The sequence below is a fragment of the Mytilus trossulus genome, chromosome 4, assembly GCF_036588685.1.
Source record: "Mytilus trossulus isolate FHL-02 chromosome 4, PNRI_Mtr1.1.1.hap1, whole genome shotgun sequence".
Classification (NCBI taxonomy): Eukaryota; Metazoa; Mollusca; class Bivalvia; order Mytilida; family Mytilidae; genus Mytilus; species Mytilus trossulus.
The window spans coordinates 27,934,254-27,949,780 of NC_086376.1; the positions used below are offsets into that span (position 1 = coordinate 27,934,254).

At 30.9% G+C, this 15,527-nt stretch overlaps 1 protein-coding gene across 2 annotated transcripts in view; it reads right to left on the reverse strand.

Annotated features, from left to right (window-relative positions):
- Positions 1-11,811, reverse strand: part of LOC134715013 (uncharacterized) — a 53,792-nt gene extending 41,981 nt beyond the window's left edge. The window contains exon 1 of one of the 2 annotated variants that reach the window (XM_063576840.1): positions 11,718-11,811. In XM_063576840.1, the coding sequence (XP_063432910.1) occupies positions 11,718-11,793 (76 nt within the window). In that variant the 5' untranslated portion in view covers positions 11,794-11,811. Of the gene's footprint in view, positions 1-5,985; positions 6,138-11,717 lie in introns of those variants that run through there. The other variant, XM_063576841.1, reaches the window with a different exon arrangement.
- Positions 11,812-15,527: the final 3,716 nt, after the last annotated feature.

Sequence of the window (15,527 nt, forward strand, 5' to 3'; positions counted from 1 at the left end):
AACCATTCGTAAAGAACGTGCATGTTGAGAGAATCCCCCCCCTAATTCAATGTTTTAGTTTCCACGACACTGTCATAGGATCGTCAAATCTGAGGACATTTAGCATCACAGTTGCAAAGGCCTGTTTGGTATACCAATAGCAAGTCAATGTCTTTGCCTTGTTTAAACAATGGTAAATCAAGTACTAGTAGCCAAAAATGACTGGCATATTCAGAACGACAAATGAGCTGCCTCAGTTTTCTAGTTTTGGAAGTTTGCATTCTTATAACACAACTATTAACCCTTGGCTTTATATATTAGACTGTTGAATAAAAGTATGTCGCAATATTATAGGTGTGTCGGAATAGCGGGATTACTTGATACACATATCTGAAGTCCAGACTTGAAATATGTATTTAAACGTGAAACATATTTTATTTATTCTTTGGCAAGAACAAGATTTTCTATCTAAAATAACCTCTTTAAAAATGGTTAAGTTTATTAAAATATGCTTATGAATCTTTTGTGGATAGTTGTCTCATTGGCAATCATACCACATTTTCTTTTTCATATTATGAAGTTTATGATGTAAATGGCTCTCCGCCTCGTTGATATAAATGACTGTGAATGTGGTAATCGCAAACGTATAAATACTGAGGAAAAGCCGAAATTTTAAGTTTAAAATAAAATCGAAATTTTGAGTTTAAAAGAAGTAGAAATTTTGAGTTTAAAAGAAGTCGAAATTTCGAGTTTAGAAAGAGTCGAAATTTCGAGTTTACAAAAAATCGAAATTTTGAGTTTAAAAGAAAGTCGAAATTTCGAGTTTAGAAAAAGTCGAAATATCGAGTTTTAAAAAAGTTGAAATTTCAAGATTTTAGAAAGTCAAAATTTCAAGATAAGAAAAGTTAAAACTTCGAGTTAAAGTTGACATTTTTAGATTTGAAATGTCAAAATTTCGACTTTGAAAAAAAAAGTTCACTGCCAATTTTATTTTTTCTATGTGTCCCTAATACGCTTCCGTACAATACTAATGAATCGCTCTACAGCAAAATGAAAGTAAAGTATCATTATTCAACAGTAAACATGACTCGCATAAATATAGCATCATATTGGAATTCAATTCAATATGGACAAACTGAATATCAAAAGCTACTCTACGTTAAACAACATTAATAATTGTGTTGAAATGAATATGTTTCTGCAACTACATCTTTCCTGCTAGTTTTAACCATTTGTTAGTAAAACGTCCTTGATTTTACGTAGGGATTGCTATTTGCGCGATAAACCCCGTTTTCATCTCTTATTTTGTCTATTTTTTATTATTTATTACTAAACATATACATGTGAACTATTTTTCTTCATTTTCTTCAAAAATAATATTTTTTTCGTCTGTTTATTTACCATTCTACATCAGAAATGTTTGGCATATACAGTGAAAATGATATTTTAGGATCCGCACTTTACATACACTGAGAATAGTCTGTATTGAGTTCAATTCAAAGTAAACAATTGCTTTCGATAAAAATTGATTTATAAACATTTTTTATGTAATGATACATGTAAATGCAATATTTTTACATCAAAATTTTCACAATAAAACTAATTAAATCATCCGAGTTTTCCTTTATTTAAACTAGAGTTAAACCAAAAGTTGAAAATTCTGCAATTTAAATATCACATGTGGACACAAACATGATGGTAGTCTCACATTAAAAAAAATCAGCTCAAAATCTGGAGGCCTATAGAATAATGTCCATTTAACTGTCATTTTCAACAATTTTTAAAGTTGTAAACCCTTAATTGTAGAAAAAATTACGGAACGGAACAACACTTAAACTTGATCTGTAACTCATCATGATTACATGCAGCTCACATAACAAAAATCAGCCCAATATCTGAAAGCATTTAGTAAACTGTCCGTATTAATGTGATTTTCCAAAATTTATCAAAGTCCAATGCTCGTATAATTTTGACAAAAATTAGCCGAGCAGAACAAAACTTAAACTTGATCTGTAACTTATCTTGGTTAACTCACATGCCAATATCATTCCAATATCTAAAAGCGTTTAGAAAAAAGTCTGTATAACTGTGATTTTCAACAATGAATCTAAGTCCAAAGCCCGTAATTTTGGCAAAAACTAGTGAAGCGGAACAAAACTTAAACTTGATCAGTAACTCATCACGGAGAACTTACATTCCATATATCAGCCCAATATCTGAAGCGGTATTGAAAAAAAACCCCTCCGTATAATGGTTTGTTGCGGAATGACGGAATGACGGAATTACGGAATTTCGGAATTACGGAATTTCGGAATTACGGAATTTCGGACAAGGGTAAAACTATATGTCCCCGACCACTTAGTGGCGGGGCCATAAAAAAGACAGTTGTTTTTACTGAAACATTTCTCATCTCATAGATGCGTAGCACGTCAAACTATGGTAAACTTTTTTACACAATGCCAACTGAGTGGTGATGCCTTCATTATGTAATAATAACTTTGGTCTTCTGGCCAAAACAAAATATGATGTATGTTGATAACATGAAAAAGAAGATATAGTATGATTGCCAATGAGACAACTCTCCACAAGAGACCAAATGACACAAAAATTATTAACTTTAGGTCGCAGTACGGCTTCAACAATGAGCAAAGTCAATAACTTATAGTCAGCTATAAAATGCCTCGAAATGACAAATGAAAAAACACCCAATTCAAACGAGAAAACTAACAGGCCTACTTAATTTACTAAACAAATTACGAAAAACGAATATGTAATACATCAATAAACGACAACCACGGAGTAACAGGCTTCTGACATTGGACAGGCAGATACATACAGAATGTCAGCGGGATCCCAACCCGACCCTAACCTGGGACAGTGGTGTAACAGTGCAACATAAGAACGAACTATATATTAAATCATTTGAAAAAGGCTTCACTCGCCAGAAGGATACTAATAGAGAAACATTTAACCAAAACACAGAGTGGACGTGGTTGTGTACTTGTATGTCCCAACAACAAAAAAAAGCATTAAGTACAGATCTGAGAGTACTCGCAGTTATTGACAGCTTGTTCAAAGCCACTAACAACTGATAGAAAAAAATCATGCATCTAAGACTAAATTATCAATCAGTATAAAGTATAGTGGAAGATATTAGCAAGCAAAATCGAGGGAATTGTGCAAATGATGATATGGTATACTCTCACAGATTCCATCTAATTGCCACTTGAGTGGAAACGCTATATGTTATATAGGTTTAAAAACTCATTCTTAATACCTTTATGTTTTGGGAAATGGGAGAAAAAGGGACGGGTTAATTGTATTGTTAGGGTTCCAGACTTAAGTAATCATAAATAACAAATCTACATTTAGTCATATTACTTTGATATTTATATTATACTGCTTTTTCGTTTTTACTTATTGGTTTTATTTTCTATTATTTTTTTTATTCAATATTTCTTTGAAAACATTTCAGGACGAATAGAGATCTTAAAAAGAAGAAGAAAACGCACACGTAAACGAAGCAATCTAGTTTACATATATTGTATATAAATAATTTTGCGAGTTTTATGCTTTTAAATCGTGTGAAACTTTTTTTGTAAATTCTAACTTGGGTCACCGTATCGAAAAATAATATACTGCATCCCACATGTAAAACTGTTATTCTGAATGTATAAAACTATAGTTTCTACTCTAGGATGCTGTTTAAAGACCACTAAACTTTTGAACCATTTGTGTCACAGCAAAAAAAGTAATTATGTTCACTTTATCAAGCTCTGAAGTGGTTTGAATTAGGTGTGAATTTACATACTTTTTAGCCAATTGTCATTATTATTTTCAATTCTATCGAAATTACTTTTTTGGAACACAAGTAATGAATGATAAAATAAATCTACTTAAGTCTTTGGTGTTAAAATTCTTTCAATCGGTTTTGATTGAATTTACAGTAAAAGGGACACACAATCAATTAACGCTCTCGGAATTATTTTAAAAAGGTTCTTGACATGTATTTTAACTCCATACATATGTTCACATGTAATAAAACATAAAATATGAGTGGCCGATCAGGCAAAAGGAAATCTAATACACTATGTCATCACATATTATTCTGTTGGAATAATTCAGTGAATGAGTCTTATGATTTCTTAAACAAAAGACAACTTTTATACATCATTTTCCATCCTCAGAAAAAAATTAAAAAAATTAAGTTTATTCTATGTTTATTCAGGGTTATATAAAAGGGTTGTGAATCAAGAAAACTAGGAAGTATCAACAGACAACACTCTATAACCTGTCGAAACCTATATAATAATGTAGGTAAATGCTTTTTCTAGTTACCTTGCAAAACTATTTTTTTTTCTAGACGTGATTTTTTAAACGTGCTTAAATGTATATCCGTATTATGAAGGTCCATATTAATATCATTACTTTCTATATGGGTATTTATCGCTTAGCCTATTTTACGAAATTGTCCTTTGATCTTATTGATTGATAATTTCCTTTCTCAGCGGAGTCGAGTGATATGAAAGATTATCTCTAAAAACTGAGGGTGCACGTAGCGTTGCTAATGAAATTGACAATGTCGTCATAGGTAAATATATAGATTATCAATGGTCATCTCAACTCGATTGCTTTTCACGCTTTTACCGTACCGACTCAAGCAAGAAAATCAATCTCGTTGAGATTATCAACGATAATCTATAATTATATCTGTTATTTTTAAAAATTCAAAGATATCCAAATGCGGATATAAAAATAAGGAGATGTGGTATATTTCAAATGAGACAACTGTTTACCATTTCAAATGAAGTTTATGAAAGCAGTTAAAGGTAAATACTAGTATACAGCATCGAAAAGACCCTTACCGTATATGAGGATATTATTAAAGCCATGGACATGAAAAATGTTGTAATTCACATGAGAACAATAGCGATTCAAACTTATAATGGCAACACAATTTTAGAAATAAAATAAAATAACTGACATGAACAAACGACAACTATTGAACTACCAGCTCATGACTTATGACTGGCACACAAAAATGTGATGGACTGAAATATGCGAGGAGAAGTCAACCCTGAACGTTTATAAAAAAAGCATTGCTTGTGTAATTTCCTGCAAATTGATATACAGCGAACATCAAAACACGTTCAGTGTGCACTGCAAATTATATATCTCGATATATACTTTTTTTTATAGCTGAAGTGAATAATTTCCTGTTTACAAAACTTTCATTTTTTTGAAAAACTAAAAATTTTCTTATCCCAGGCATAGATTACCTTAGCCGTTTTTGGCACAACTTTTTGGAATTTTGGATCCTCTATGCTCTTCATTTTTGTACTAGTTTGGCTTTATAAATATTTTGATATGAGCGTCACTGATGAGTCTTATGTAGACGAAACGCGCGTCTGGCGTACTAAATTATAATCCTGGTAACTTTGATAACTATTAATATACTTAATTCTGTATTTAAGAAACTCTAGGACAATGAACAACCTCATCAATTAGGCAGAAACATGGAAATGAATTCGAGGCGAATCTAGACTGGTTCCCGATCACAAGATTCAGTATGTTACACATATACCAATATCGTTGATGTATTTACGATATGCACACAAGTCACACAACCTCAAATAAACAAAAACAAAAAAAAACCCAAAAAAACGCAAGTCGACTTAAAATCAAATATTTTGAGCTGACACACTTTTGTATGAATAATTCCATTTGATTGTAAGTCTATGATTTAGGTTCGAGCGTTCACGATGAAAATAAATCTAGAAAAAAGCAATTCGGTCCAATTAATTCAATTCAATATTATTATCAAAGAGGCTCGATGTTACCAAAATTTCAGCAAACATTTATACATTCAATTTTTATTAATGTCGTAATATATTTTTCTGAATAAAATAATAAAAAAAAAGAATAAGACAAACACTTCATGAACTTCGAGCGTTGAAATGTTATCAGTAATAAATGAAATTAAAAAAATAAAATATTTTTTCTTACCTTTGATACTATAACTGAAACACACTGAAACTGTTGCAGTGAAAGCAAAAAATACGGCCAAATATTTCATTTTTATTTCAAAGTAAGATTTTTTTTCAAACTCTAACGGTTTTATATGGATTGAAACGTGACGCTGGTCAATTCACACCTCCCTATCGTCCACGACTTTCAACCTTAATACCCTCTGGGTGTTTTTAAAACTAACATACATGTCTGTTACAGGATAACACAGATGAGATAAACTTGGTCATTTTCTTCTTCGTTAGACAAATAAAAAAAAATTAAAAGCGTAGATTCCATTTGATAAAAAAAAGTCTCTTGTCATAGAACAGATTCATCGCCTTTAAACTGACCTGGATTGGAGATACTCATTTTAAATATTGTGGTAACCTTATAATTTTGTAGTGTTCGTCAATTGGAAAAAGACCGTGAGTTGCCTTTTTGTGACGTAAAACCTGTTTTTAAGGTGGTATGGATGTATCCCGCCATCTTGGATTGTAAAAAACAGAGAATCCGAGGTCCATTCTTTCTATCAGATTATTTTTGGTTGTTTTTAAAGATTTCAAATCGGCATTTTAAGGGGAGGTAACACTTAAACTGCATTTTCTGAAGGAATCTACGTGGAATTTTTCTATAATTTTGTATTTTAGTCGGAAATTACGTACGGTGACCCAATCTTCTCTTTGGATATTCAAGAATACTGTCTGCAAGCTATCTTTTCCTAATTTTTATTACAATTCTATCAATTTGTTTAGTTTCTAATCATAAAATGATTGACTGTATCATCTATACAAATGTATCGTTTTGTCACAACCTGAAGCTTGAAAAAATGCGCGATGACCTATGACCATTTTCATTATATTTTTGAACATTTAAGGAATGACTGTAATATTTTTTCTGTCTATGAAGAAATAACATAAACAATTGATGCACACTGAATAACGCGCGTAGCTGGTTATTTAACAGTGTGCACCACATTTTTATGTCCCAACTACGATAGTAGAGGGGCATTATGTTTTCTGGTCTGTGCCTCCGTTCGTCCGTCTGTGCGTCCGTTCGTCCCGCTTCAGGTTCAAGTTTTTGGTCGAGGTAGTTTTTGATGAAGTTGAAGTCCAATCAATTTGAAACTTAGTACACATGTTCCTCATGATATGATCTTTCTAATTTTAATGCCAAATTATAGTTTTGACCCCAATTTCATGGTCCACTGAACATAGAAAATGATAGTGCGAAGTTCAGGTTAAAGTTTTTGGTCAAGGTAGTTTTTGATGAAGTTAGAGTTACATCAACTTGAAACTTAGTACACATGTTTCCCTATGACATGATTTTTCTAATTTTTATTCCAAATTAAAGTTCTGACCCCAATTTTCACGGTCTACTGAACACAGAAAATGATATTGCGATTGGGGCATCCGTGTTCTATGGACACATTCTTGTTTATGTTATTTCGAATAGACAGAAAAAATATTTCAGTCATTTTTTATAATTTTAAAATTCTAAATTCCATTTGAAACCGTAGAAAACCATGAAAAAACGTTGATGACGTCACACTCACATGACTAAATTATGTTTATAGACTGATAACAAAATAACGTCAGCCAATCAGAAGACGTGTTACATCCAAAATTAAATTATATATCAATAGATAACACGTTTTGGCAAAGTATGAACAAATTCTATCATTTTTATTTTAGACTCCCATACCACCTTAAATTCAGAGTGATGCCAACACGTAAACGAATATGCCCATAACGATCGGTCCAAATGTCATTTCGGTCTGTAAATTTATTGTCTATGATACAAGACGCAGAAGGAAGATTGCTATTATTGTTTGTATAGCGATGATGCGACCGAATACAATTTAACAACATGCCATTTTTTTTAAATAACATAATTAATAACACAAATTATCATATTAAAAATTATTCAAAATGAACTTTTTTTCTAAAACTCTTAATCCTGTACACTGTAAAGTTTTATGTCATATGTCGAATGACCCTCTCTAAATTATGATGCTGTAAAAATCTTCTTGCACTACCTTGACTTATCAGTAGTATGATAAGGTGAAATATTTTGAATAAGCTCCAAGGGACTACAATATAAAAATAAGGAGATGTGGTACATGTATGATTGCAAATGAGACAATTACTTTCCACCGAAGTTCAAATGAATTGGATGAAAGCAATTGTTGTTCATCCTGTGGTTGAATGTAACTCTCTGTTAAAGCATAAGTTACAGCAGATATATTTGACCCACCTTTTACGAGGTGCCGAATGGGGCTCTTGTGGTTTTGTACAAAATTCAATTCTGTCATAGCAAAATCATTTTTGTCTTACAAAACTATGTGCTACAGACTTGTTTTATGAGAAATTCAATTTTGTGAACTAATTTGCATACAAAATTGACTTTTGTTACACAAAATCCAATGTTGTCAATTTTGTCTCACAAAAGTTGATTTTGTATGCAAACTAGTTCACAGAGTTCAAACTAAACAAATTTGCATACAAAATTGACTTTTGTTGCCCAATTTACAAATTAGGTAAGAAAAGTCAAGTCAGTCTGTGTAACAAAAATAAGTTTTGTCATGACAAAAGTGACTTTTGTCCACTGAAATACAAAATTTTAAATTTGTAGTATGCTACAAATTTTGTTAAACTGAACTCATTTTTGTTGAACAAAAGTAACTTGTAGGGGCTGAGTTAAATATCTAACCAAGGGTTCAAATTTTCAAAATGGCAGCACAACTTGTTTTTAATATTCCAAATATTAAAGTAAGGAAACCGCGAGTATTTCGGGGAGGAATTAACCTCACCAACTTAAAAGAAAGAGAAATGAGAGAGATATATAGATTTTGGAGGGAGACCTTTGATTTTTTAGTGGATCTACTTGGAACCATGAAAAAGACCGCACTGACAGTGGAGGAGCAGTAATCTATTGCCCTGGGATTTTATGCAAGCGGGTTATTTCTCCAAAGTGATTGGTGATACCTTGGAGTATGATAAGTCAACAGTTAGCAGAGCCGTGGAATATGTTACCAATGCTATACTAGCCAGAAAAAAAGGATTTTATATCTTTTCCAACCAGTAAAGCTGACATTGACGAGGTCAAGTTAGGTTTCCACGAGCAAGCTAATTTCCCACATGTCGTAGGATGCATTGACTGTACCCATACATGTACGAATCCAGAGGCCAACCGAGGATGAACCTGCTTACGTCAACATATTTTTTTTAGTAACAATGTTCAAATCGAATGTAATCACGAAGGTAAGCCGGTCAAAATACTTTAATTTGTTTAAGATTTATTTAAATTTCGGACCTCGGGATTTCATGTTTTTAAGCCCGGGGTTTCTGGATTAGTCAGGACCACTTCCACCCCATCCTTCCCTATTCAAGTATGTAATTGTCAAAAACAAGGAAAAAGGATAATTATTATCAACCTGTTACCGAGGGTGAAAAGAACAGGGACTTTCTATAATAACTTAGTATAGAAAGTCCCTAAAAATAAAGAAAAACATTTTAGTGGTTTTGACGCAGCGAAGACATTTTAAATCGTTCTAGTTAGAGAAAAGATAACAGAATGTAATTGCAATTTCATCTCTTTCCTTATCAATGTTTCAAGTTGATAATTTGCATCTAAATTCTAATGTAAAAAAGATAAAAGGCAGATAATATATATTGTTTAGTTTTTTTGTGTGTTTTTTTTTTTGCAAAAGAATTATATACTTTAATTGTTCCGAGATTACATATATAAGTTCTTGTGGCTTAGTTTAAAAACATTGCCTTGTGATATTTTTGTGTAATAAGTAATAATTTAATTTTGGATCTGATTGGCTGACGCTATTTCGTTATCAGCCCATAGACATAATTTAGTCATGTGACCGTGATCCAACACTTTTTCATGGTTTTCTACGGTTTAAAATGAAATTTAGAATCAAATTATAAGAAATGACTGTGGTATTTTTTCTGTCTATTCGAAATAACATAAAAAATGTGGTGCATGTGCTACGCGCGTTATTCAGTGTGCACCAAATTTTTTATGTTATTTCTTCATAGACAGAAAAAATATTACAGTCATTCCTTAAATATATATGTTGTATATATATTATGTTGAAGAATTGAATAAAGATAAAAAAAAAAACAAAAAAAAAACCAAGCAGGCTAGTAATAAAGATAAAAAAAGGCGCGCTAGCCTGCTGATATCATGATAGCGGGTTCGAACCTTGAATATATATAGCTTTTTTTCTTTTTTGCTTTTGCTAATATAAAATGATGTGGTATGCTTGACAATTAACAATTAACAACGATAGGTCATTGCACGGCTTTTCAACAACAATTATAACCCATACCGGATAGTCAGCTACATTTGTATGAAGTATAAATATATATTTGTACATGAATTACTAAGAGAAAAGACAGAAAATTATGGCAGATCTTCCTTTTATAATTTTTCTTTTAATTCACTTTTGTTGCAATTCCGATTCCTTTAAACATACTTAAAGTTCTTCTCTTTGAAATAGATCATTGCTGAAACTTCTATATTAGTATCAGGTCATTGTGAGCTAAAATGCTAGTATCTAAATAAGGTTTTCTTTTCAAAAAGGGTGACTCTTGATACGAAAAGAATTTTAGGATTTAAACTTCGATTATATTTGTTTCATTTTTTATAAAGAATAAATCCTGCAATTTTAATCATGATTGACAGTGGTGATGGTAGTCTAGTAGAGATACACATGTTCAATGTTCAATATGAGTGCGCTTTGATTTTACTTTACTTTTAATTTTGAACATACTTGTGATTCGTTTTGTAAAAACATTATTTGATTTTAGAACATGATAACATTTTATTTATTGTTCAATTATGCTGTTAAATATGGTGGCCGGTTAAGACCATTTCGCGTTTTTGCGTTGTCGCCTGTCATATTCTTTAGCTTAACTTAAAAGGATAAAGAAATATTTAAATCACAAAGCTAGAAAAATGTACTATAACGCTTACGTTTTATCTCACTTAGAATATTGTTGTTCAATATGGGGAAACTGTAATAACTTTCTATTAGATACTAAATTTTTACTCTATTTTACTAAAACTACAAAAAAGGGCAGCAAGAATAATTTTACACGAACATAATAACAAAACCTTCAAACGAATTATTTCACGAATTTAACATTGTGCCGATCACACAAAGATTTTTTTTATCATAAATCATTACTAATGTATAATAAAGCAAAACATAGCTTAGCTCCAGAGTATATGTCCAGTCTTATTTTATCAGCTTCTGCAAACCAAAAGTATAATACGAGATTTTCATCCTTAGATAATTTCTTAATTCCAAAACAAAATACCAAGTTGTATAAGTCTAGGTTCTCGTACACTAGACCAAAAGCACGGAATGCTTTTCCTAGTTCAATTAAAAAATCAAATACAATATCAGAATTTAAACATAACTACAAATCAATGCACTTTTAACATTACAATGATATTTGTACTGTATTGCCATATCATAATTGTTTATTGTATTTTTAAATTGTATTTAATGCTTAATATTTATCATTATTATTGAAAATGTATTGTTTGTTTTTAATGTAATTATTGTTGTATCAAGAGAGCCTTATTGAAAATTGGTGTAATCCAATGAGGAACTCTCTCTAAATAAAGATATTATTATTATTAATTTATCATAAATATATCGAGGGTAGAATAATTATGAAGTAATGAATATAAATGAAATGACTTACTGTTAAAATCATCTGTATAGCATAAACATGTAATGAAGTTGACGATCAAAATGCTGACACATAAGAAGGACTTCATTGCTCTAGGAAGTATGGTGTCTTTAACAGATGAACATTTTTATATCCAGAAAAAAGTCATCTGATGAGGGAATGTGCCTTGCTTGATTGCAGATTATTTTCATTGCGAGTCAGGTTTGTTCAGTTTGCCTATAATTTAAAAAAAAATTAAACGCCTATAAATACATTTAAATATAAATTTTCCTACGTGTAATCATGGAATATTTTCGTTTTCTTTTTATTCTGTCTCTATTCCGTTTTAATTATAAAATATTTAAATTCGCTCTATGTACAAATTCCGTCGAAAAAATGTGACAAAAATTGTGTTAAAGTGAACAAACAAGTGTGGGCTACAATGAGTTTATTTAAAACTCTGTAGAAATTTAAAGCAAAGCAATCATAACCAGACTTCAGGATAGGTCGAAAACTCATATAAAAGAAGACGACTGTGGTTTGATTGCCTATGACACAACTCTTCGCCATTTTTTATTTTTCCAAAACCATTTTAAGCAAGAAATACAAGAAATTTTCATCAACTTTTAATGGGATAGAAAGCCAGACATGGAAGATTTTATAATAATGATATTTATAGAAAATATTGGCGATAACATCTTGCACCTGACGAGTTTGGAAGCTATTTGTTTAATTTTTTTGATTTTGAAATTTTATATCTATACCTGTAAAAATTCAGGAGTGAAAAGTAATCTTTAAAAAATACTACAAGGAACATCTTAAATCTTGTATAAGGATAAAACAATATACAGAAATTTATCTTTCCCCTACACAAAAAGAATATAAATATGAAAATTGTTGACATTAGAAACTGTTCTGTGTGAATTAGATATGTGGCATAACTGGTATACAAATTATTACGATTCGTTTCTTAGACCTGATGTAATAATTTCTTGCCAATTTTTTAACGGCCATACTAGACACAGTACACATGTTATCAAACTTAATCCATGTAACTGTATGTCTATCTGTCAAAAATAAACATATTTCACAAAAAATTATACAGTTTTTTGGTTCAATTTCTGTCTAGAAATCAAGTTCAACTCCTTCCTATATTCTATAATTATGCAATGTAAAAAGAATGAGATAAATACCATATGGTCAATGATATCAAAGCTGTTGATATAGATATTGTCGTTTGTATTAAACCCGCATTAAACCTATGTGTTTTGACTCCTTCCTTGATAACTTCTATTACTTTATCGTATTTCTATAAAAAAAAAAGTAGATGTGCTATGATTGCCAATGAGACAACTATCCACGAAAGACCAAAATGACTCAAACATTAACATCTAACCAGCTTTCCATAGAAACAATCCTTTTTTACCCTGCTTTCCGTAGAAGCGATCCTATTTTTACTATGCTTTCCATAGAAGTGATCCTACTTTTTACCCTGCTTTCCATAGAATCGATCCTATTTTTACTCTGCTTTCTATAGAAGCGATCCTATTTTAACCTTGCCTTCCATAGAAGCGATCCTATTTTTACCCTGCTTTTTATAGAAGTGATCCAATTTTAACCCTGCTTTTCATAGAAGCGATTCAATTTTTACCATGTTTTCCATAGAGGCTATATTTTTTTTTAACTTGCTTTCCATAGAAAATATCCTGTTTTTAATCTGCTTTCCACAGACGCCAGCTGTTTAAAGTATGTTTTTCATAGAAATGATCTTAATTTTATCATGTTTTCCATAGAAATGATTATTTTTTACCATGCTTTTAATAGAAGCAATCCTATCTTTACAGTGCTTTTCATAGAAGCGATCCTATTTTTATCATGCTTTCCATAGAAGCGATCCTATTTTTATCATGTTTTTCATAGATTGATCTTATTTTAACCATGTTTTCCATAAAAGCCATCCTATTTTACCCTGTTATCCATAGAAGCGATCCTATTGTTACCCTGCTTTCCATAGAAATGATCCCTTTTTTACCATGCTTTTCAAAGAAAAGATCCTGTTTTTACTCTACGATCTTTTTAAAGTATGTTTTTCATAGAAGTGATTCTATTTTTACCATGCTTTCCATAGAAGCGATCATATGTTTACCATGCATTCCATAGAAACGATCCTATTTTTATCATGCTTTGCATAGACATGATCCATTTTTTTACCATGCTTTCAATAGAAGCGATCCTTTTTTAACACTGCTTTCCATATAAGCGATCTTATTTTTATCATGCTTTCCATAGAAGCGATCCTATTTTTATCATGCTTTCCATAGAATGATCCTATTCTTACCATATTTCCATAAAAGCAATCCTATTTTACCCTGTTTCCCATAGAAGCGATCCTATTTTTACCCTGTTTTCCATAGAAATGATCCTACTTTTACCCTGCTTTCCATAGATGCGATCCTATTTTTACCCTGCTTTCCATAGAAGCGATTCTATTTTTACACTGCTTTCCTTAGAAGCCATCCAATTGATCCCTGCTTTCAATAGAACCGATCTAATTTTACTCTGTTTTCCATAGAAGCGATCCAAATTTATCCTTCTTTCCATAGAAGCGATGCTATTTTTTTTCCTGCTTTCCATAGAAGCGATTATTTTTTTACCATGTTCTCCATAGAAGCAATCTTAATATTACCATGCTTTTCATTAAAAAGATCCTTATTTTACTCTGCTTTTCATAGACGCAATCCTGTTTTTAGTATTTTTTTCATAGAAGTGATCCTATTTTTACCATGCTTTCACATCAGAGGCCGTTTATTCTTACCATGGTCCCCATATCATAGACCGTCTAATTTTTATTTATTTATGGTTGTGGTCCTCTTGTACGGGGCGCCGAATGGGACTCTTGTGGTTTTGTACTCAAAATTCAATTTTGTACGGACAAAAGTGACTTTTGTTCAACAAAAATTAGTTCAGTTTAACAAAATTTGTATCATACTACAAATTTGAAATTTTGTCATACAAAATTATCTATCAGCGGACAAAAGTCACTTTTGTCATGACAAAATTCATTTTTGTTACACAGACTTGACTTTTGTTACCTAATTTGAAAATTGAGCGACAAAAGTCAATTTTGTATTTAAATTAGTTTAGTTTGGTTTCTGTGAACTAATTTGCATACAAAATCGACTTTTGTTACACAAAAATTACTTTTGTTACACAAAATTGTCTTTTGTTACACAAAATTGTCTTTTGTTACACAAAATTGACTTTTGTTATACAAAATTGACTTTTGTTACACAAAATTGACTTTTGTTACACAAAATTGACTTTTGTTACACAAAATTGACTTTTGTGAGACAAAATTGACAAAATTGACAAAATTGACTTTTGTCTCAACAAAATTGACAAAATTGAATTTTGTCTCAACAAAATTAACAAAATTGAATTTTGTCTCAACAAAATTGACAAAATTGAATTTTGTCTCAACAAAATCGACAAAATTGAATTTTGTCTCAACAAAATTAACAAAATTGAATTTTGTCTCAACAAAATTAACAAAATTGAATTTTGTCTCAACAAAATTGATTTTTGTCTCACGAAAGTCAATTTTGTCTCACGAAAGTCAATTTTGTCTCATAAAAGTCAATTTCGTTGTTACAAAATTGAATTTTGTCATCACAAAAATGAATTTTGTCGTCACAAAATTGACTTTTGTCTCAACAAAATTGACAAAATTGACTTTTGTCTCAACAAAATTAACAAAATTGACTTTTGTCTCAACAAAATTTACAAAATTGACTTTTGTCTCAACAAAATTAACAAAATTGACTTTTGTCTCAACAAAAATGA